Genomic DNA, 23,420 nt, shown 5'->3' on the forward strand with positions numbered 1-23,420 from the left:
GAATACTTTAAGTTTTAGAAATCAGCAAAAGGACAATACTTTAAAAAGAAAGTAAATTGTGAATTCTTCAGGGATCTTCAGAAATATCAAGTTCAGGGAGGAGAATGAAAGTCCAAGTAGAAAGAGACAAAACACTTGTAATAATTTGGCTGGAAATTCAAATAAAACATACAGTAGTCAGCTGCATGTCTGAGATTGCAATGTGTGATGACTGTGGGTCTCTTGAGGACCAAGACTATTTGCTCTTAGTCTCTGAAATCCCAAGCATATCTAGGCACATAGTTATGTGCCTGGCTGACTGACTGCATAGAGATTTGGTAACCAACTGCACAAAGAAAATGAGTTGTGAGTGTGAATTAAGACCAAGGAACAAAGCAAGGAACTAAAAGGACAAAGTTTGAGGAATATTGAAGGAATGGGAAGGGGAAAAAGAAACTAGTAACAGAGATACGAAAGGTCTGTCAAAGAAGTAAACCCAGAGAGAGAAAGGGGAGTGGAAGGGAAGAAAAAAACAAGAAGAGAATCAGAGGAGTGCCTGTGGGATAGGGTGGGGGTAATGCTACTTATTGATAATTTGAATAAGTAGTTCATAAGTATACTCATAATTTGAATATACATATGTATAGATATATGTATAAACTCTGAAGATGCACCAATGCAAAAATTCTAAAGTCACAATTAGCAAAAATGAAAATCATTAAAATGTTTCCTTAAAAACTTCAAATAAATAAATTAACATCTCCTCTCACATTGATTCATCCATTGCATGTGGGTACTCAATAAATGTTAATTGAACTAAATTAATAACATTTGCTCAGTGGTAATAAAAAATTAATTAACTGTCTGTCTTCTCTGTTACTCACATTTATTCCCACTGCTTCTGCAATTACTTCTAGCCCAAACAGAAATTTTCTATTTCCTTGACTTTTAGTATCTACTTTAATATTTTTCCCCAATACAGATGAACTTCTAATTTTTGTCCTAATTTTTGTGATCTTTTTCCTGTTGAAAAAAATTATTTTCTCTAAGTTAATGTCAAGAACTATGTATAACATCCCAAATATAGTTTCACAAATTCCTTATTTAATTCCAAAATAGTTTTCTCTGCAGAAGATGTGATACCACTTTTTATGTGTTTCTCCTTTTAGCTTATGTTACTTTGTAATACTTTGGGTACAAAGTCAAATAACACCACAAAAGAAGGAATCTGGAGAAATTATTGTTAGCACTCCATCTACAAAAGACGGAAGATGTCAGTAACATTCACCCAAAATTGTGACTCATTTCAGATGTCAGAATTCTGGGTTGAACAGACTGGGTTCTGAAATGTGTGTTTGTCAGATGATTTTCTAATGAGTAACAGATAGTTCCCACTGGGGAGTGGAAAAAAATAAAAATATAAACAGATATAGAATTAAAATAACTTTATGAATGGCAGCTTAACTTCTCTATAAAATTCTCTCAGTACAAGCCCAGTGTCTCCAAATGGTTGCTTAATGTAGCACACCACTTAGATTCAAAATGCTATACTTAAAAGTGTCGAGAAATTAAAAAGAGAATCATATACCACTTGGCTGTATACTGTATTCTCCGCATGTTCTTACATTCCAGTAACCTCTATCCAACTTTTTTTGTTACTGAATTACTTTGTGCAAAAGCAATTTACATTACATGCTGCCTGACTACGTGTGATAATTTGCACTGATTGTTAATTAATTCTGTAAGTAAATAGCTGCTGTAATCTCTATACTCATCAAGGTTTCGTTATCTATCAGCTCTTCCTGAGGTTAGAGCAGCTGTAACTAAACAGGCAGGATTCCCTAATGTGCGAGAAGGTAGTCCTGCTTTGTAAAGACTGCTGAGGGAGAGATATGTCTATAAAGTGATGTTATTTGCAAGGCTTGATTTCCAGTAGGTGACACATCAAAGGATTTAGAGTGAAAAGGGTTTTGCTGATGTGCAGTCCCAGTGGTGAGGAAGGACAGAGAAAAGCTAAGAACAAATAGGACGAAATATTGAGTAATATAAAGAGACAGGGATAAGAGCAACGGTTTTGGAATCCAAACGGCCTGGGTTCAAATCCCAGCTCTATCATTTACTAACAAGGAAGCCTCAGGCAACTTATCTAAATAAACTTTCTAAGCCTTGGCTTTACTCATTCATCTGTTAACTTGGGGTACCAATTTATGCGTTTCCCATGTATTCTGGGAGGCTGACAATAACTGCCCCCTAGTGTCTTTGTGATGCTTAAATAAGGTACATAGTGGTAACACAGAATACTTGACATAAATGTATACAATTTTCTGTGTGTGTGTGTGTGTGTGTGTGTGTGTGCATGCGTGCGTGCACATGTGCATTTAAGGCAGTGGTTTGGTATTCAAAATGGATGATTTTAACCCTGGGAGGAAATCTGGCAACATCCACAGACATTTTTGTTTATTGTATCCTGGGGCAATTGGTGTTACTGGCATCACGTAGGGAGAGGACTGGGATGTTGCTAAACATTCTATAATTTCCCTGTGACAAAGAATTATCCGGCCCCAAATGTCAGTACTTCTCAGAGTACTGAAGGCATAATTTGAATGACTATTTGTGATCATAGGTGGTTAGTCGACACTTTGATATCCAAGTAAGAAAAATAAACTATTCTTTTTTATCATTATCATCATTATCTTAAATCCATGAATCTCTCCTGAGTTAGAATCCAAGAGTTTCTCAATCTGTTGAGCTAATTCTATCAATTCAATATTACATTGTTATTACTGTTATTCAGTTGCTAAGTTGTATCCAACTCTTTGCAACCCCATGCTGCTGCTGCTGCTGCTGCTAAGTCACTTCAGTCGTATCCGACTCTGTGCGACCCCATAGATGGAAGCCCACCAGGCTCCCCCATCCCTGGGATTCTCCAGGCAAGAACACTGGAGTGGCTTGCCATTTCCTTCTCCAATGCATGAAAGTGAAAAGTGAAAGTGAAGTTGTGTCCGACTCTTAGCGCCATGGACTGCAGCAAACCAGGTTTCCCTGTCCTTCACTATTTCCCTGAGTTTGCTCAAACTCATGTCCATTGAGTCTGTGATGTTATCCAACTAACTCATTCTCCGTCACTTCTCCTCTTGCCATCAGTTTTTCCCAGCATGACAGTCTTTTACAGTGAGTCGGCTCTTTGCATTAGGTGCCCAAAGTATTGGAGCTTCAGTTTCAGTATCAATCCTTCCAATGTATATTCAGAGTTGATTTCTTTTAGGATTGACTGGTTTGATCTCCTAGCTGTCTAAGGGACTCTCAAGAGTCCTCTCTAGCACCACAGTTAGAAAGCATAAATTCTGCAATGCTTAGCCTTCTTTTGTGGCCCAACTCTCACATCCATATATGATTACTAGAAAAACCATAGCTTTGACTATATGTACCTTTGTAGTCAAAATGATGTCTCTGGTTTTTGCTGCCTAGGTTGATATTACATTAAATGCTACCAACAATAGATGTTTTCCAGAACCTGTTTCTGCCAGTCCCTTTTAATGTGAATCAAACTGCATCTAAGAGATTTAAAGCCAAGAGCATAAGAGACAGAAAATAAAAATTAAGCACTGTTGAAAGTCAAGTCTATTTGGAGGCTCAGAAAGAAACAAAAAAGGCTGAAGACAACTGTGTGTGCAATAGTGTCAGCTCTCACACAAGTTAGGAGCCTTTGGAGAGCAACTGTTTCAAAATTAGCTTCTGAAAATCACTGATGTACCTATCAGTAGGCTGTCCTCTCCTTTTTCCACTCTCAAAAGCAGAAGGTCACTATGGCAGTGGTTCCCAAACTTGTCAGCATGTTGGAATCTCCTGGGGAGCTTCCAAAATCTCTGAGGAACTGTAATCCAATCTGTTAAAGGGATAGAGGGGATGCCTGATCTTTAAAATATTTCCAAGTTTTAAAAGATTTCCAAGATGATTCTACTCTGTAGATAGGTCTAGGAACCCCCGTCCTAGCAGGTAGGATCAAGTAGAGATTTTCATCTGCTTCAAACCAAAAAGCAACTTCTGAAAGGACAATGACAATGGAGTTGGCAAGAAGATACTTCCTGCACTGAGCTGCCTAACCACAGCAAAATTAAACCAGGTTGCCAACTCTTTTATTGATTTCAGTCACTCAGTGAGCATTACTCAATCAGGGACTGGGCTAGTGATGGAAAAGGAAATCCTCCAGAAAGCATCTTCACTACCTCCCAATAGTGCTGCCGGATCCCCAGGACTGGTGCTTGTTGAGGTCTGGAGAAGTCCCTGGGAATCAGTCTGGAGGTATGTGTGTTTCACATCTGTTAACCCTTCTCTGCATCTCTGGATCACTTCACTGGTGCAGTTAAGCTATACATTAACTGCACCACTACCCTGTCTGGTCTCTTTCTCTAACCTGATTTTGTGGTATGCTTCTGTTGTACGCTCCTCAACATTTTACTGCATTGCTAATTTGTTCGACATTTCTAAAAGCCAGTGACCATACCTCTGTTGCGTTAGTCACTCAGTCATGTCTCACTCTCTGCGACCCCATGGACTGTAGCCCACCAGGCTTCTCTGTCCAGGGGATTCTCCAGGCAAGAATACTGGAATGGATTGCTATTCCCTTCTCCAGGGGATCTTCCTGACCCAGGGATTGACCCTGGGTCTCCTGCATTGCAGGAAGATTCTTTATTGTCTGAACCCCCAGGGCAGCCCCAGTTAGGCAGCACTGAATTCTGAGGGCCCAGCCCAGTGCTAACACCCTCAATTATTATGTGGGAATAAGTAAACAAACATGGGAGTTGTGAACCACATGAAGCATCTAGGTCTTCTCAGCCTCCCCTGTTTCTCTCCAAACCAGGATCTCAGTCAAAGAGCTTGCTAGACATTCCCTCCCAGGTTGTTACATGGAAATAAAAGCCTGTTCCCCAAGAAGTACACTCTCAAAGCCACAAAGAAAGACTATCACCTTTATAAGGACCTAACAAATGGCAAAGCAGAGAAAAGACTGGCAACCCAAGAGTCTTCAAGGCAGACATGGAAATGAGCTTATAGGCTGGTTATGTGTGATCCCTTTTCTTATACAGGGAAGGAAACTGAGGTCTGTAAAGACAAAGGAATGCAACAACTTGATTGAGATCATACACATTATTAAACAGTACTGTCCAGCGTTTAAAAATCCTTTTATTGGCCAAAAAGTTCATTTAGGTTTCTCCATGAGATGTTAGAGAATAACCCAAACCAACTTCTTGGCTAACCCAATACTACTTCTGAGATTCACAACACATTATGACAATAAGCTGACAACATTTTATGAGATTTTTGTTAATTCTAGTGAATGAACACCTTGCTTCTCCCACCCATTACTACAAAAACCACCATGGAAATTAGTGTTACCAATTACCATGAAATGTGAAAATTGCCATGTGTTTTAAATTGTATAATTATTACACGTTTATTCTTACATATATTTTCATTCAAAATAATCCTATTCAATAACGTTGCATACTTTCAAATAATATTTTAATCTTAGAAAAGTCTAGAATGGGGATTTGTCCGCAAACATCCATCTTTGGATCCCTAGGTCATGTCAACTACAGCGGGTGTCTGTATGTGTGTTTTCTTTTTTCATCTAGATGTGCAACTCACAAATGAAAAGCAGGCAGACCAGAAAGCCATTAATGCTATCGTTATAAATTCAGTATCCGAATTCAATATCACAGATGGACCAGCCAAGGAAACCCCCAGTGAGAAAAAACTGTCAGAATCCAGCATATCACTGTCCTCCCTTGAAGAAAGCCAAACGAAATTTTCCTACCTCCAAACTGATACTTCAGTTCATCCGAGAGACACTGATGGTATGTTTCTCACAATCAACCCATCTCTAAATAAAGCTCCCCAACCCCCAGCCCCTGGAAAATCATCACATATGCTGTTAGGGGGAAAAAAAAGTCTTTATGAATATTAAACAGGAAGACTTTGATTTGAAAACTCTGGTGAATGACACATGTCAAGGTCACCTTGCAATTACGAGGTGCTTGGCAGGTTGTTTGCTCTCCAAGGTAGGAGTCTGAGGCAAAGTGTTTTAAATAGCTTGAGTGAGGTATAATCATCCTGGCTATGGAGTTATTAAGTAAATTTTTTAAATGGCCAATTTTTTTCTCTTCTTGGATCTGGAACTATTCAACCTTTGAGTCTAGACTGAGAGGACTGAGAGGAGAAGAAGGCAGAGTGGAATAGTATCAAAAAGTTGAAAAAGTGTAAAAATAAACTTCTTTAACTATAAGGATGCTGACATCAGCAGCCTGTGGGAAAAGGTTGGTTCCTCTGGTAACACTACCTCCTAGACATTTGAATCAGTGCAAAGCTACAAAACCATCTCGATGTATGACATAAGAGGCATGTTTCATTTGCAAAACCAATTTCAAACTGAGCTGATGTTAAATGATCAGCATAGTCAAGTTCAAAGTAATGGACTTCAGACTAAGACATATGGAATTTTAGTCAGGCTAACTTTGCAGTGACCTTTACAGAAGATGCAAATCACTCAAGAGCTTTATAATATTCCATATTGATATTTGCATTTAAGGAAAACTCGAAGTTTCTCAAAGGAAAACATAACAGGGTATAGTTTCTGGTCTATATTTAAATTCATATTTGCCTTTCAAAATAAGACAAAAAATGAAATGAACTCTGTATAACAGGAACTTTGAAATCACATCAGTTTAATTCCTGACTCAAATTTATTCACTGTATAAAACTGGATAAAGTTTTACCACCTATGAATCTCAGACTTTCAGTTATATAATGGTGCTAGTAACATGCCATACGGTGTTTTGAAGATCAAATGAAACAGCATGGGTAAAACATCCCAAAGTCTATCACATAATGGGTGTCTAATTTTTGCTTTTATTATGATTATGGTTTTAAAAAGTAAGGAAAAGATTTCTAATACATGTTATATATGATCTTGTGAAAATGTCATGGATGCTTGGACCAGAAGCTACAGACAGGATCTCCTGCAAATGCAGTTGCCAGATGATAATGTGAATAATGAAGCATGGAGATAAACAACAGGCATTGGTGACTATTATGGCAAGGTAAAGAGCACCGCCTCTACTCAGCTCCAACTAATTGTTGCCAGAAGGAAAAAGAGGTTCAGAGTTGCCAGACCTAGAATGTTACACGCAACCTCTCAATTTGTAAGTGTTGGCAACACTTATGATGTTGCCAGCTTCCTTTATGAAGCCCCAGATACTCACAACGAGACATGGATTTTGGCTAACTCTGGCCTGTAGACTGCCAGGTTATGACCTTGAGTCAAGATGATGTCCATATTTCTTGTTTTGTTAGAGCTTGGTGCTAATCAAGAAAACAGGCAATACAACAGCATTCTCAGCATTTTGACACTAAAAAATTCTGTCAAATCATGTCAGCGTTACACAGCTCTTGTAATGATTCCAGAATCAGGAATTCCCATTATATGTATCCACACACACACACGTATAGCAGAAACACTCTGACCTGTCTTATCAGGTATCTTGGCAGAATGAGAAGGCCAATGCAGTCAGCATGTTGCCTGAACCCTTGTATTCTCAGGGAAGACGCAAATGACTATTCTGTTAAAATGGCAACCCTACTCTGGTGCCTCATGTAGGAAAAAAACTATTCACTCTGCAAAAGAGCAAAGGAGATTCATGAAGACCACTGAATTAGACTGTCTTGTTAAGGCCTGGACCAAGGATACTGTGGCCCAGGAAATTCCAATATTAAGCTAACAGCCTAGGTAATAGTTTACCCTTCATTTCCCTAGCTGTAAAAAAAAAAAAAAAACCTCCCTACCAAGCTAAGCACTTTTGGTATCTGGTTAAAAGACAGTAAAACATCCAGACAAGGGCCCACAAACAGTGTGAAGAAACTCTTATTATCCTGGACAGCAAACATCAAGGAACTAAAACAGTTAAATCAGATTCACTTCATTTTAGGAAATTTTGATAGTAATTAATTTAAGGATGCAGAAATTGAGAGCTGGGGTCATTGTTCATACTGAGATAAATACAGAAATATCTTTCAGGAACAGCAGGGGAAACAGAAGGGAAAAGAGAAGACTGCGTCCACTTTCATGTAGTTTGTGGTTAATTTATTTTCAAATATATAAATGAGTGCATAGGAATGGATGCTTAATTGCTAATATCTATTATTTATATACATTTCCCCACTTAAAACAAGGATGGAGAAGCCTCACACATGCAGATTTTGTAAAATGTGCTTCATCCATTAGCACAGTTCATGGTGTGTGCACTGATGGGAATTTAAGAAGGATCTTTACTGCGCATCACACACTATGTGCTGCGACATTATTATTAAATCATGGCTCATCTGTGTGGTCCCATTCCTGGAGAAAAGGGGAGAAGTCCAGAGCACTATCTGTGCTTCTGCTTCTATGATCTGACTGTACAAGCATCCCGGTGGATGATAAAACCAGGGATATACATACTATGAGAAAACAGGCTGCTTAAAAAGAATCCTGAGAATATACCTAATGGATGTATAATTTTGAATCTGAGGTGTCTCATCCAAGTGGAAGAGGAAAATCATAAATATAAGACACCTCAAAAGAATAGTCTTAATTACACCATGGACTACTGAATAAAATGATTACATTTTCTACACTGTAAATTTCATACAATTAAATGCAATAGTGTCACCTTATAAAATGTTTCAATTTTATAATTATTTCAGTTCATTTGCTCAGAAAAAAACATAAGCACAAATTTACTAAGTATCACCCAAATCTAGTCATTCTAGTTCTAAAGAACTAACTTGAATGTTAGTTGTGCTTGTCTGAACTTAAATAGATCTTGACATATTTAAGTAGTTATTAAAATTGATAAAATCAGGGATGATACCCCAGCTAGAGAAAGGCAGTCACACTTTATCTATTTCCATTCTGCATTACAGACTTTTTTGAAGAACTTAATGTTGGGGGAGTGGGAACCAATTTTTATACTTTTGAACCCAAAACTTCCAGTAACCAGTTGGAGCCACCATGTCATGAATCTTGTTATTAACGCCAAGTTCTCTCGGTGACAGAACACTAACCATAATGTACCAGAATATGCCGTTTGGATGAGGTTCATCTTGTCCTTTGCTTTGTTTTTGTTTTTAATTTTGTTTTGGGAGAAGAGGATAGGATTATTTTTTTAATCTGTATTTTTTAAAATCATGTCCTTGCCACTTTGGAAAATGATTCCCAAAGATGCCGGAGCTATGCTTCTGGAGTTGAGAAGTGTGACAGGGACCAGAGAGGGCAGCTACAGCCACCTCTGGTTCCGCCCTCCTCCTGATTCCAGACATGGTGGTGGCAAGAACGACAGCTAGAAGGGCAAACTCAGAGAGGACAGGATCGTGAGTGAGGGACTGACCTCAGGTACACTAGTGGAAATTCCTTTGCACTGTTACCGTCTCCTTTTTAACTAAATATGATCTTTTCTAATGAGGCAGATTCTGCCTCTCTTTTTCTCCCATATTTTTTTTTTTTATTTTTTGGCCATGTGGTACAGCATGTGGGATTCTAAGTTCCCTGACCAGGGATCAAACCTGTGTCCCCTGCATTGGAAGTGCAGAATCTTAACAACTGGACCATGAGGGGAGTTCCCTGCCTCTTTAAATGTGAAGTATGCTTGATTTCCAGGACTGTGTTAGCTTCAAGTATATAGCATAGTGACTCAGTATTTTTGCAGATTATACTCTACTATGCTGCTGCTGCTGCTAAGTCGCTTCAGTCGTGTCCGACTCTGTGCGACCCCATAGACGGCAGCCCACCAGGCTCCCCGGCCCTGGGATTCTCCAGGCAAGAACACTGGAGTGGGTTACCATTTCCTTCTCCAATGCATGAAAGTGAAAAGTGAAAGTGAAGTCGCCCAGTCGTGCTCGACTCCCAGCGACCCCATGGACTGCAGCCCACCAGGCTCCTCCGTCCATGGGATTTTCCAGGCAAGAGTACTGGAGTGGGATGCCATTGCCTTCTCCGATACTCTACTATAGGTTATTATAAAATAACAAGTATGATTTCCTGTGCTGTACTGTACATCCTTGTTGCTTACCTATTTTATATACTGTAGTTTGTATCTGTGAAGCCCATACCCCTAATTTGCCCCCCTTTCTATCTCCACTTTAGCAACCACGTTAAGATATGGTGTACCTGTACAAGGGAATACTACTCAATCATAAAAAAGAATGAAATGCTGGCACTTGCAAGAACGTAGATGGAACTACAGAATATTATGCTTAGTGAAGTAAGTCAGGCAGAGAAAGACAAACTTGATATGTGGAACCAAAAGTAATACAAATGAATGCATATATAAAACAGAAACAGATTCTCCCCCTTAAACAGCCAATATTCTAATTACATTTGGAATGGTCCAGAGGCTGCAGTAGTCCTTCAGGATCATAAGAGTATCACTTAGCACTTCACAGTCTTCACATCCTCCATGCACCCTAGGGGTGAAAGTAAAGAGGAAATGCTGCTGCTAAGTCACTTCAGTCGTGTCCGACTCTGTGCGACCCCATAGACGGCAGCCCACCAGGCTTCCCCGTCCCTGGGATTCTCCAGGCAAGAACACTGGAGTGGGTTGCCATTTCCTTCTTCGATGCATGAAGTGAAAAGTGAAAGTGAAGTCGTTCAGTCATGTCTGACCCTCAGCGACCCCATGGACTGCAGCCTTCCAGGCTCCTCCATCCATGGGATTTTCCAGGCAAGAGTACTGGAGTGGGGTGCCATTGCCTTCTCCAAAAGAGGAAATAAAAGCACCCTAAGAGGAAATAAAAGCACCCTAAGAGGGTTTTTGTCATGGCTTCTTGCTCAAAGGCAAATACCACATTCGGCTGAATGGCCTGCAGGTCTCAGATCTCCTTTAACTCAGGTTTAAGGAAGGAAGAAGTGAGAAATGAGATGGGTATCCTGACAGCAACATGCGGAGCCTACGCTGTGATGCCAGGTAGGTCAATAAAAGGAATTTAATACGTAAGGAATGTGCCGCAAAGGTATGAAGAGAGCTGAAAAGTCAAGTGAGGAAATTAGCAATAATAGGAAAGCTCTGCCACCTCTTCTTTTGGTCCCTCCTAGTTACCAGTAGATCATCAGTATGCACATTAGCTCCTCAGCCACTAGTAACTATTAGTAGACAAAACAGAAGTAAGTGGCACCAGCAGAAGCCACAGAGAGAAGGGCATTTGGAAGAAGATAAAACCAAAGAGAAGATTCAAAGCAGAGAGCTTTGTAGCCTGAGGTAAGGATTTAGGACCTACTTCTAAAGGGAGAGTGAGATGTTCTAATTTATGATTTTAAATATCACAAGGGCTAATGAATTTGAGGTGGGCTCATGTGGAAGCAGTGTCCTGGACAGGAGGCTGTTACCATGGACCTGATAGTGGCTACAGCTAAGATAGTGGACAGAGGCTGACGAATTTCAAATAGGACTCTGCAAGGAAATCAGTGAAACTCAGGAGAGAATTGGGTGGAGAGGGTATGATGAGGAAAAGAAAAATGAGAGGAATGAGGTGCAGCTTTGAGGCAATTCATATGTGCATTCAGGAGCCATTCACAAGATAAAATTAGGGAAGAGACAGGTTTGTGGAATGTGGGAAAGAGGGAGCTCCATGATGCAAGGTGGCCTTGCTAAGTGAGAGATGTTCTGAACACAGTGCAGATGAGATGAGACGCAGGTGGCTGGATGGATGCTGGGCACGAGGTCATGATACTTGAGATTGGCCACGAGGAGTGCTAATGATAGGCTATGGAACATCAAGTTCATGCAACATTAAAGTCCTAAGGAATACTGCAGGCAAAGGAAAATAGACCCATTCAGGAGAATGGAAAGTCCAATTCTCTTTTCAAACAGTTGAGACTTTTCCCCTGAACTGCTTACGCTACTTTTGTGCAAACAAAAATGGACCATACGCAAAACAGTTTCCCCTGATCATGCAGAATTATTTAATACGTTTTTTAGGAACTGTGTGGAACACACTTGAAAGTGGGGGGGAAAATCTGTTTTCAATTCATTAATATTGCTGTGTTTTTCTGGGCTAGAGGCTCTGCCTTTTATAACCAAATAAAAAGGACTGACTTATAAACAGAAAAAGAATAATGGGCTCTATTCTCAAGTGCAAGATAGAGATAAGGAAGGAAACAAATGCCAGCTTGCCCAAAAGATTAGGTCAATATATATATAGTACAATATATATATATATATATATATATATAATATTATACATAAAATCTATGGTGTACATCAGAAGCAGAGACCTCCAGGGTCTGACAACTTGAGGAGATGTTGGCAAGAGGATTCAAACCAGTTATATACCCACAGGAAATTACAAGGCCATTTCACAAACAGGTTTTCACACTCTGATAGGAAATACCAGCTCCCATCCCCAGAGGACACCCTGCACCCAACCTGACTTATTTCTAAACCAAACTTTGAGTCTTGTAATACTTACAAATGACAGGATCTGGTGGGTAAATTATTTTTATATGGTCACAGACCTGAGTAAGTCTCTGATTCTCCAGTCTAAGAGATCAGGGAGCATTTGCTTGGAATATTTTCTCCTGAGAGTCTCTTCTTTACCAGGGGCTGCTAGAGCAGCAGTCTTGGCATTAAAAAAAAAAAAAAAAGTGATGAGGCTTTATGCCCAAGATCTTTGACCACCAACACGCCCTCTTCAGAAATGCATACTGAGAATAGTCTATGAACGGCACTCACTCACTGATGAATTTTTGTGGGTGATTTGTAGTGACTTGTGACCTATGGGTGAGTTGGCCACATGCTAGAAGCTGGCTCTAAGGGAATAAAAATACACCCTGTCTGGCAGAGAGATGAGTACACACACCATAGACGTATTATGAAATAGGCCACCTAAACTATAAATACTGAGTAATGGCCACAGCACCTGCAACAATATATAGCAATTAAAGTGGTCATAAAAGTTATGGCCTGGTTCTTTACCACTCTGTCTTACTGGGAAGAAAGAATCAGAGGGTGAGAGGCTGGGGAGAGGGCAGGAGGGACTGAGGGATGAAGGAAGATTTTTGTTTATCTGTATGCAGAACTCATTTTAGACCTTTATATATAGATATTTTTAAATAAATTAGAATGAGTGTATTTAAAATATTTGTTCCCTTTCAGAGAATTTCCATGTTCTCCCTTCTCTTAAACACTAAGCAGTGTTGCGCAACAGAAGAGCAGTTCTGTTATGAATAACAGAAAAAAGTTTTCCGGAAGACATTCTTAAGAAGTCAATGGATGGGGACCTAAAAACACTTAGACAGCACTGGCAGATGATGCAGAAAGCAGAATTTGCAGGCTTGTGTAGTCAGTCAACTGAAGTCTGAAGACCAAAGATTACTAACATTCTTAATGGAGGAAAAATAGATTACAAAAGTGTAATAATGTTAATTGACTGATACGCCCATTAGGAGAGGGGAATTTTCCCCAGTTCACACTAAAATGTTACTTTCAACCATCAGCAGTCTTCAGTATACTGATTTTAATTAATTAGATGATATATCATATGAACACTTACCTACCCTTTTTAAAAACTCTTACATGTTTTTGAGACTTTCTTAACTTAAAAAAAAAAAAAAGAAGGAGGGAGGAAGAATGAAGAAAGAAAAGGAAAGAAGTTATAATTTTAACAAAAGAACTACTTCATCTTCTAACTAATTTCCTTTATAGAAGCAAACAAACAAAAATAATCCATAACCCATCACAGCTGCTTGGCTAGAATTACCAATTACCTTCGATGCCTTAGAGATACTTTTCATATTTTTACAAGTCTGCATAGCAAATTTCTAAAACAGTTTTCTTACATAGGACTGATAAGATTTATACCATTTTAGGTGTATATGATGATGTATTTCATTTAACTATATAAAATCAAGGTTGATTCCTCGCTGATCTCCTGGAGGAAAAATGAGACAGGGCTTAAAAATAATATACTACCACAAACAACTACGATTATTTAAAAAGTAATTTATGTTAGGTTTTGAAATGTGCTTTTCACTGGCACTGAATATGGGTGTGGCAGATTTACTGGAATCCACATCAAACAAATAAAAAAGCCTTGTGACGAGAAGCCAGAAATGTGGATGGTCTCTCCTTGTCCCCAAATCTAATTGCTCCTGAAAGCTCCCAGCACTTGAGGAGGACTTGCTCTTTTCCAGACCACTGCAAGGTTTCAAGAGAGGTAGCTAATTGTGCAACTTCCCAGCACCTCTATACACAATGTAAATATAGGAGTTTAGAAAAGGGACAGCACTTTAAATAACCAGATTATGTGGAATCAATAGGAAATGCTCAGGAAGTTAATAAAGCAATTACTTAAGTAGAGTGAGTACTGGACAGGGGGTGGGAGCAGTTGAGAAAATAACGGTGTACATCACCTCCAATACAGATAAATAATTAAGAGTCGGCTATAAAGTTATCAAACACACCACTGCACATGCTTGCCCTGCATCTGCATCCCCAGATGAGCCACATTTAATTGTCTTTCTTTCTTCTTTCCACAGAGGACTGCGCCTCCCTTATCCTCACCTGTCTGTTCTGCCAGTTTCTGGACTGTCTCCTGATGCTCCCAGACACGTGTGAAACGGTGTGTATCAATGTTTGCTGCCCCTCTCTCAGGTACCATCACACCTCAGATGAAAGCCACTCCCGGAACGACTGCAACTGCAACTCTGACATTGACTGCAGCCTTTTTGAATCTTGTCACGAGACCAGCGACTGTCTGGAGCTGGCCATGGAGATTTCCGAAATTTGTTATCGTTAGCACAACAAAGGAACCGTGTTCAGGCAGACCTTTTGGCCCTCAGGGGAAACTTCATGACAATGAGCCTGTGATTTTCATGTGCTGAAATGTAAGGACTGTACACATTTCTTGGATGCTCTAGACCATTTTATTCTGCACCTGTCTGGGGAAAAGCTAGTATTGTCAACTCAGTGGTCTTGTTCCAAATTTCCCCACCGCATGGCTCGCTGAAAAATCAGATCTTGATCACATGTGATGAACAAATCTTACATACTTCTTAAATGCCATAGGTACAAGATGTTTCTTGACTGCAAAATAGCATGCAGAACCATTCTGTGTTATTGCACTCATTGGCTTGCATCATGGATTCAACTTCATTCACAAATTCAGGACAAATTAGTGCATTCTTTTAGAATTGACATACATTAGCTTGTCTTTCTAATGGACTCATGCATAAACATTATGCATTGTTGGTTATTATTAATAATGTATTGTATAACATCATTTTGTAATTAAAAATTTATTTATACAGTCTCTTAAAATTCACTTATATGTACAGTTTAGGTAGGAAAGGGAATTAAATGAATTAGAAACCGTGTTCCTGTAATTACAACAGATGTCTCTAAGACATACCCAGTGAATTTTGAATATGATGTACTTTGAGAGAGTACTGTAATTCTAGACCATATTATTATATGCTTATGACTATGTCATAACAGGTTATGCATATTCTTAATTTGTTACAGAAAATCTTTTCTTTATTCTAATAAGCAGAAATGGGAATTATGTGCAAGTTTCAAGAAAATGACCCCAGATCGTTAATTCTTCATTTTCCTCATTTCTGTTTGTCAGGTACAATAAGCAACAGGATATTAAAACAGAACCAGTTCATTTTACTAAATGATCAGTTGTGTAGGAACCCGAAAGAAATTCATGTACAGGTACTTATTCAGCACTGAGTTTCCTAATACAGAATGTGCTGCAGAAACCATATCTTTTTTTCTTTTTCTGAAAATTCAAGTGATTCATAATTATATTGAGCACTTTTTCATATTTATAAAAAATCTTTTAAGATGTGGTATAAACTTAGAAAGTGACTTTTGACTCCAACAAACTAAAACAAACAATCAAACAAATTAAAGCGATTTGTGGAGGCTGAAGTCACTTGAATTTTGTGCAGTCTCTGTAGGCATGGCGCTGCTCACAAATGTGTTCTTAAATATTCTAATGATGCTGTCTCACTACCTTCATCGAACGTAAAAAAAAAAAAAACACACTGTCAATAACCAAAGAACACAAAAGTGAAATGAGTCAACAGAATTTTTTATGATCAAGACAAACAACAACAACAACAAATCCCAAAATATCTATCTTTGCCTGACTTTGGCAATTTGGGACAAAAGGCATGTTTGGTTTGTGTGTGTAGCCAACTAGCACATTTTTCTACTATGCAATAACTTCCTCAAAACACTGAAAACTCTTTATCTTTTGAAAATATTTTAAACTGCCCATAGAAAGAACATTGAACTGCTCTTGTCTTGTTCCTGGTAACACAGTGCATCTACGGCTCCTGCAGGCTTTGTCCTTGTTCAATTATCGTGTTATCCACAAAGCGCAGAGCAAGACAGAGCCCAACCCTTATGAAACACTGTAGTCCCAATTCTTTCTAGAAGCTTAGAGACAACTGTATGCATAGAACTTGCAGCTCTTTAGGATGGAAAAATGTAAACTATTATGAAGGGGACCTAAAGTTGTTGTTACCCAATATTTTCAAAAGAGAAAACAGTCCCCCAAGTACTGACTGATCCTAGATCATACAGTGATTTAATGGCAGTGTCAGAAACTCAAAGTGGTGGTCTAAGTTTCTAATGGCCGTGCATTACCCCAGGATTCTCTACTTCTTAGTTCAGCTCTACACAGCTATATACCTGTTCCAGTTGCTCAAATATCAAAATACTACCAGACTGGCTCATAAACAGTTGTTGCTGTGAACCTCCTTAGGGCTTCTCCCATACCCCTAACCACCTAGGCCCTCTCCCAGCCCCTACCCACTTCCTCACAGTCCAGTCACTCAAGGAAGACCATCTGGACCTGTAGAGGGTCTTTGGGATCCTGTCCCAATAATACGGCATCTCATCCCATTCATCAGGCCATGTCATGTAAATGTTAAATATTTTGACTATCATCCCCTTATTCTTTCTAGTCTACATAACCCTCAAATTGGGCAAAGATGATCCATTTCAGAAGTGAACTGAATACTTGTCAATTAAAGACATAAAAATTGTCAGGTCTTATTTTATACTGTGGTCAGAATACTACAAGATCCTTCTGTGGCCTCTCTTTCCACGGCTTGTTAACTTATTCCTCACTTTCAGAATTTGCCATGCTCTAACAGAAAGGGTCGGTTATACAAAGTGTGAAATTTCTTTTCTTTATCACCAATAATAAAACATCATCCTTTTTGCAAACATGAATGGCTCTTTCAATTGAATTCTTACACAATAAAGCATACACAGCTGGGAAAATGCAATTGCAGAGGTAAGACAGATGAAAAAGGAACGTGGTTATTGATTAAATACAAATATCAGGGTCTGAGAAGGTTCATATTTTTTTTTTCTGCCATGATGAAAGCCTGTGATCACAAATAAAGATAATGTTGTTCTTTAAGGTGGGCTTCTTAGGGAAAAGAACATTCTGATTTAAGGAAGCACATTAGATAAGAGAGCTCTGAGAACATACAACCTTTATAGGGATTCCAGAAAGAGGTTTTTTTTCCTACACAATATAACCAGATAAGTACATTGTCTTTGCTCTGCTCAATGGATTTTTATAAAACCATTGCTTCTCTAAAAGCCTACAAAATATGGGAAGCCATGAAGAAACGAAGTTACATTTAACTTGCTAATGAAATTTTCCCACTACATAAGCTGATAGGCCTACAAAATTAATTATCAATGCTGGACAATCAAAGTTAATAAGGCAAAAGTCACCTCAGTTTTTTCTTTTTTTTCCCAAAGAAGTGAGACAACATATTCAGTCAGGGAACCTTCACAAATAGGAAATACCACATGAAGGCATATCAGCATTTTTTCAAGGATAAATGTGTAGGTGGAAATGTCTGAAGGGCAGAATTCATTATCCAATGCCTCTAAATTTCTCCTTTTACAGAACTGAACAAAAGAATAGTACATACACTTAATTAAGGCACTTTGACTCTAAGAATTTTGCCCATTAAATGTTAAGTTCACCCAGGTTACACAAACTGATGACCTGTGATAAAATTATAAAATTTAAGTACTTGGTTTAATATTTTGTTGGGTGTTCTTCAAAAAAGATATCTGAGTTAAAACCTGAAGAGGAGCCATATACAGGCTCATGTGAATTGTTCAGAAAGGTAAGGTGAGTAGAGCATGATTTTCTAGTGATTATAATCAACACTGGACCAAAACTGCATTATTGGTATTTTCTACATAGGTCTAGACAGCTCGTTACATTACCATGAAGGAGCCCAGAATGTGGGAAGGGATGAGGAATGGAGATAAGGACAGGATCTGCATCAGTACTAGATAAAAGTGCCACTTTCTTGGACTTTCCTGGTGGTCCAGTGGTTAAGACTCCATGCTTCCAATGCAGGGGGTGTGAGTTTGACCTGTGGTCGGGGAACTAAATCCCACATACCATGCGCTGTGGCCAAAAGAGTAGAAGAAAAAAAAAAAGTGCCACCTTCTGGTCTGCTATCCTGATATGCTTCATAGCCTGGCTTTTGCTACTGTCTCTAAAGCAGTGGTTCTCAGTTAGGGGTGATTTGGCACTCATTTGGCAATGTCTCGAGGCATATTAATATTTGGTTGTCACAATGGAAAGAGGAAAGATGCTATTGAGCTTTAGTGATTAAAAGCCAAGAATGTTACTAAACATCCTACAACACACAGGACAACCTCCCAAAGAGCTCTAAAAGCTTTTCTATCAGTCTCAATAAACCATTACCAAATAGACCTTAAAAAACTGTTAGAAACAAACTTGCCAGGTAAATTTAAACTTTAAATTTCCAATAAATAACAAATAATATTTTAGTATAAGCAATGTCCCAAATATTGGACATGACATATTAATACTTTTACTATGAAACAATTCCTTGTTTATCTGAAATTCAATTTAAACTGCATGTCCTATATTTCTATTTGCTAAGTCTAGCAGCCCCAGTGCAACAGACTCCACACTTTGAGAAGGAATTTAGGAAAGTGATGATCCTTTAGCTTCCTCCCTGCTGTCATGAGAGGAAGGGTTGTTGATCTCTTTGGTCAGAAGCCAGGACATTCATTGGGCCACATTTTACAAAGTGGTGTAGTTTAGGTCAGGGAATCTGGTTTAAAGGTCAGCTCAAGAGCAGAACATTCTCATTTTCCCTGCTGTCTAAGGTTGCTGCAGGGCATACTTCCTTAGACTAAGCTGGTCATGTCACATCTCTGTTGGCAACTGAGGAACCACCTTAGCCAGGGCTATCCTGATTTAAGAAGTAGGATTGGGGGCAGGAGGAGAAGGGGACGACAGAGGATGAGATGGCTGGATGGCATCACTGACTCGATGGACGTGAGCCTGAGTGAACTCTGGGAGTTGGTGATGGACAGGGAGGCCTGGCGTGCTGCGATGGAGTCGCAAAGAGTTGGACACGACTGAGCGACTGAACTGAACTGAACTGAACTAAACAGAGATCTTCACTTAAACCTTGACATCTAAACTGTATTTTCTGATTCAGTCTTAGCTGGAAAGACCTGCCTTGATTAGTGCTTACATTGCTAGAAGAGAATCTGTTCCCCATCTAGCTATTTTTCCTATCCATATAGCTCCCTCTGCTGAACTCAACAGGGGGAGAAAGAGGTGAGTGGGAGGGTGAGACCAAGGCATTCTTAAACCTGGATTGCAATACCATCTACAAACTTCACCACACGCTCTCAGTACATAGTTAGGAGGAGACCAGAGAGCTTGACAGTGTTCCCTTTACTGCATTGTTCTTATTTTATAGATGAGAGAAATATTAAGTAGAAAATATAATATTTAAGTGCTTTATATACATTATCGCTATTCTCTAAACAGCCCTATGAAACAGATTCTACTAGCATCTTCATTTTCCTAGAGAAAACAGAGACTTAAAGAAATTAAGTAACTTGCCCAAGGTTCACACCAAACAAGCAATTGTTGCAAGGCTTGAACCACTTGTGTTCATGTCAAGGTTTTCACTTTTTTATCCCTAAGTCTAAAAGTTGTACATGTGAAAAATGATTGCATCAAAATAAAGCCCAAGTATCACTTCGAAAGCAAAAGCAATCAGAAAAATATGACACTATTCAAAGAAACCCACTCGCTGATAGTAAATGTTTTCTGCGTTGTTATCCTACGCAATGATGAGAATTTGAAACATCTTCAATATGCTTTTAAGATAGGTACTCTAATAAGTAATAAATGCATAAGTGAATGTATAGCAACTTAATCTTTATGTCAGGAGCTCTGCCCCATTCATTTCTGGTTACAAAGGCTTACATTTTAGTGCTCCATTTTAGCAAAGCAATTTTGATCTCTGCCTCCAGAGCTCATCCTGCACACAGGACCTGGACCAATCCCTCATCAGCATTCCATAAGAGCACGCATTGTTTTTAATCAGTCAACAACACTACAGTCAACCAAATGCATTCTGATACTGAGACCTTTTATCTCAAAAGCTATGCGGAAACCAAGGTCACAGTAACCTCTTTTATGGTTTATTGTTCCTCAAATGTACTTAGTGAATTTACAAAGCCACAACTTATTTTGTGGATTCAGAGCTTTCACTACGTTCAGCCCTCTCCTACATCATCTTTGTTCCCTCTTTCAGCACTTGCTGCCTAAGGGTCTTCATTGAACATCAAGTTCCCGTAAGTATTTTAAAAAATAAAACAAGAATATCGAACAAGATTCTCTCCGCAGCTAAGATAATCATCATTTGTAATTGAGGCTCTTCAGAAAACTGCAGGAATGTTTCTAATCACTGCTGTACAGGTGCAGGCAATGGAAGGGGAAGGCGAGAAGGTAGGACCTTGCTGGTGCTGTCGCTCTGCCATTGTTACAATCAAACAACTGCTGATGTAGCCAAGGCAGGAAGCCTTGATCTAGCCCAGGGGGTGAGTGTGTGAAACTGCCCTTGCGAGGTGAGGTAGAGTTAGGGTTCTAAATGCTGTAGAAGTGTTTCAGCAGACCCACAAACCTCATGAGGTTACCCTCCTAGCTCACGTTTTTGATGACTTTCCTTTAAGCAATAATGTGGATAAATTCATGGTCTTGATCTACTAGTAGTATTTTTACAATAAAGTATTAATATGTGATTAGAGATAATTCTGAAAATAAAAAAGTGTCTGTGTACACAGAGAACAAATGAATGGACACCAAGTGGTGGGAGGAATTGGTAAACTGGGATTAATATATATATGCTCCTAATAGTACGCCTACATAGATAACTAATGAAAACCTACAGTATAGCTGGGAGAACTCTACTCAGTGTTCTGTGATGACCTAAATAGGAAGAAAATCCAAAAAAGAGGGGATATATAGATACGTAGAGCTGATTCACTTTGCTGTACAGCAGAAATTAACACAACATCGTAAAGAAACTATCCATCAATAAAAAATAATTTTTTAAAAATACTGTCTGTATAGCACCAAAAATCATCCTGCATGCTACCAATGGTACTGTAATCATAAACTGGGCAACAGCAGGTTTAATGAAAGAAACTATGTAACCAGTAGGGAGGTTATTGCCCAACTCTAGGAAAGACTTAGTAAAGGCCTGGAAGTGGTTAGGAAGTGAGTGACTGTGGGGAAGGAGGAAGGGGCAAGGTTCATATCTAGAAAGGCCTTTGAATGGTAGTTTGTGATTTACTTTGGAACAAATGAAACCCATTGAAAAATGGCATAGGATTACATGATTAAAGTGGGGGTGGGAGGAGGATGGGCCACGACACAGTGTGCAGGACAAATTAGAGCAAAGAGAGATTGGAGACTGACAAAGGAGCCACCGCAGTGAGGCATGGGGTGCTGAAGGCCTGAAATAGGACGGTGACAGGGAAAACAGGAGGAAAGAGATGGATGGGAAAGAAATTAGAAAAGGGCTATTAGTCCTTTCTCAAACTCTTCCTATTTTAAGACTCAAATATTCCCTACTGTCTATCATGTCTATGAGTCATGAAGCCATTATTTTCATTAGGGAAGGAACGGGTTGGGGAGGGGAGAGTTTTATTCCAAGTGGAAAGTCAAGGTATATTTTTAGCTACATTAAGCCAGCCTTCTGCTGCTCTGCACACTGATGTAATTCCAACATAAAACATAATCTATAATATTCCAGGGGAACAAATCCAATTCTTGGTCATATAAATTTTCATATAAGTCCATCACAATTCATTCCCAAAACATCTCATTCTCTTTGAAAGCTGGAACTGCAGCAAGTGATCAAAAAGAGTAGTTTAAAATTGCTCTGGAATTTCCAGAGATGCTAAATCTAACCTGCCGACGGCATAGGACCAATCCCCCAAACTTTAAATCAGAGGTAAAGCGTTTTATGTTTTAAAAGATATATTCCTCAAAGTTTATCACAGTGTATTAAAGTCAAATGTGAGTTATTACTTACCAAATCTGGAGCTGATGTCGCCTCTTGATTACCCTAGGTAGGCGAGAATAAGTATCTTCCAACCAACATATTTTTTACCTTTTCATCTGCCTCTTGCTATTTACAATAGAGTGAAAAATAATAGCCAAGGAGTGACTTTTCAGGGTTGGACGAAGTGCAAATCCCATCTGACTAGAGTCTAAATTGTATTCCAGGCCCCTGGCAAGTTCTGCCACATGGGGAAAAAATAATGGAAACTGACTTCTCAATAGCTGGATTGGTCCTGTAGGAATAATCAGTGAAAACTCATCTGATGAACTTTCAGCTCATTTGCACTGGCTTAGAACCCATGTATTTATTGTTGGTCATGCTTGAAATGTACTCCTCTCTGCCCCTGCTGGAGTTTTCTGCATGAAGGTGAGCCACACCATGATCAAGATGCCTGATGGAACTGCAGAGTGAGCAGAAATTTTATAACAAATACCACTGATACAGAAATTCAAGATTCCTTCCAAGGGAGGAGGGAGTTGGAAGGGTGGAGGATATACTTTAGTTTAAAGTGATCTTAGATCCTTTTCTTTTTAGTGCCTAGAATATTACCTAGTCACTCAATTAGAGGAGCATCCCAAAGGTTCACCGTCCTAAAGGCCCCACTTCTATCTTGGGGTGTTTGCATTATCAGGACACTCCTCTTCTAGAATGCCCCCATTATAACACAAGTAAATTCTATGAAATGGCTTCAAGAAGCCATATAAGAGTAGATAAGAAGGTTGACGTCTACAGACAGACATGGGTACCAGTCCTTTCTCTGCTGCTTACTAGCTAAACAAACTGAGTTAGTAACTAAACCTATTTGAATCTAACATCATAAAATGTGTCTATTAACACCTACCCCATGGGTCACTGTTAAAAGTAGAAGAGATAATTCTATCAAAATCTTTTGTGTAGATTTAGTACATGTGTAGATTTACTACTTTCATTAAAATTTTCAGGGACTTCT

The 23,420-nt window shown here is 39.0% G+C and overlaps 1 protein-coding gene across 1 annotated transcript in view; it reads left to right on the top strand.

Annotated features, from left to right (window-relative positions):
* The window catches only part of MDFIC2 (MyoD family inhibitor domain containing 2), a 111,336-nt gene extending 96,204 nt beyond the window's left edge, over positions 1-15,132 (top strand). Inside the window, exons 5-6 of the mRNA XM_055557315.1 lie at positions 5,616-5,837; positions 14,549-15,132. Coding sequence (XP_055413290.1) covers positions 5,616-5,837; positions 14,549-14,808 — 482 coding nt within the window. The 3' untranslated portion in view covers positions 14,809-15,132. The remainder of the gene's footprint in view (positions 1-5,615; positions 5,838-14,548) is intronic.
* Positions 15,133-23,420: the final 8,288 nt, after the last annotated feature.

Source organism: Bubalus kerabau, chromosome 20 (assembly GCF_029407905.1).
Source record: "Bubalus kerabau isolate K-KA32 ecotype Philippines breed swamp buffalo chromosome 20, PCC_UOA_SB_1v2, whole genome shotgun sequence".
Lineage (NCBI taxonomy): Eukaryota > Metazoa > Chordata > Mammalia > Artiodactyla > Bovidae > Bubalus > Bubalus kerabau.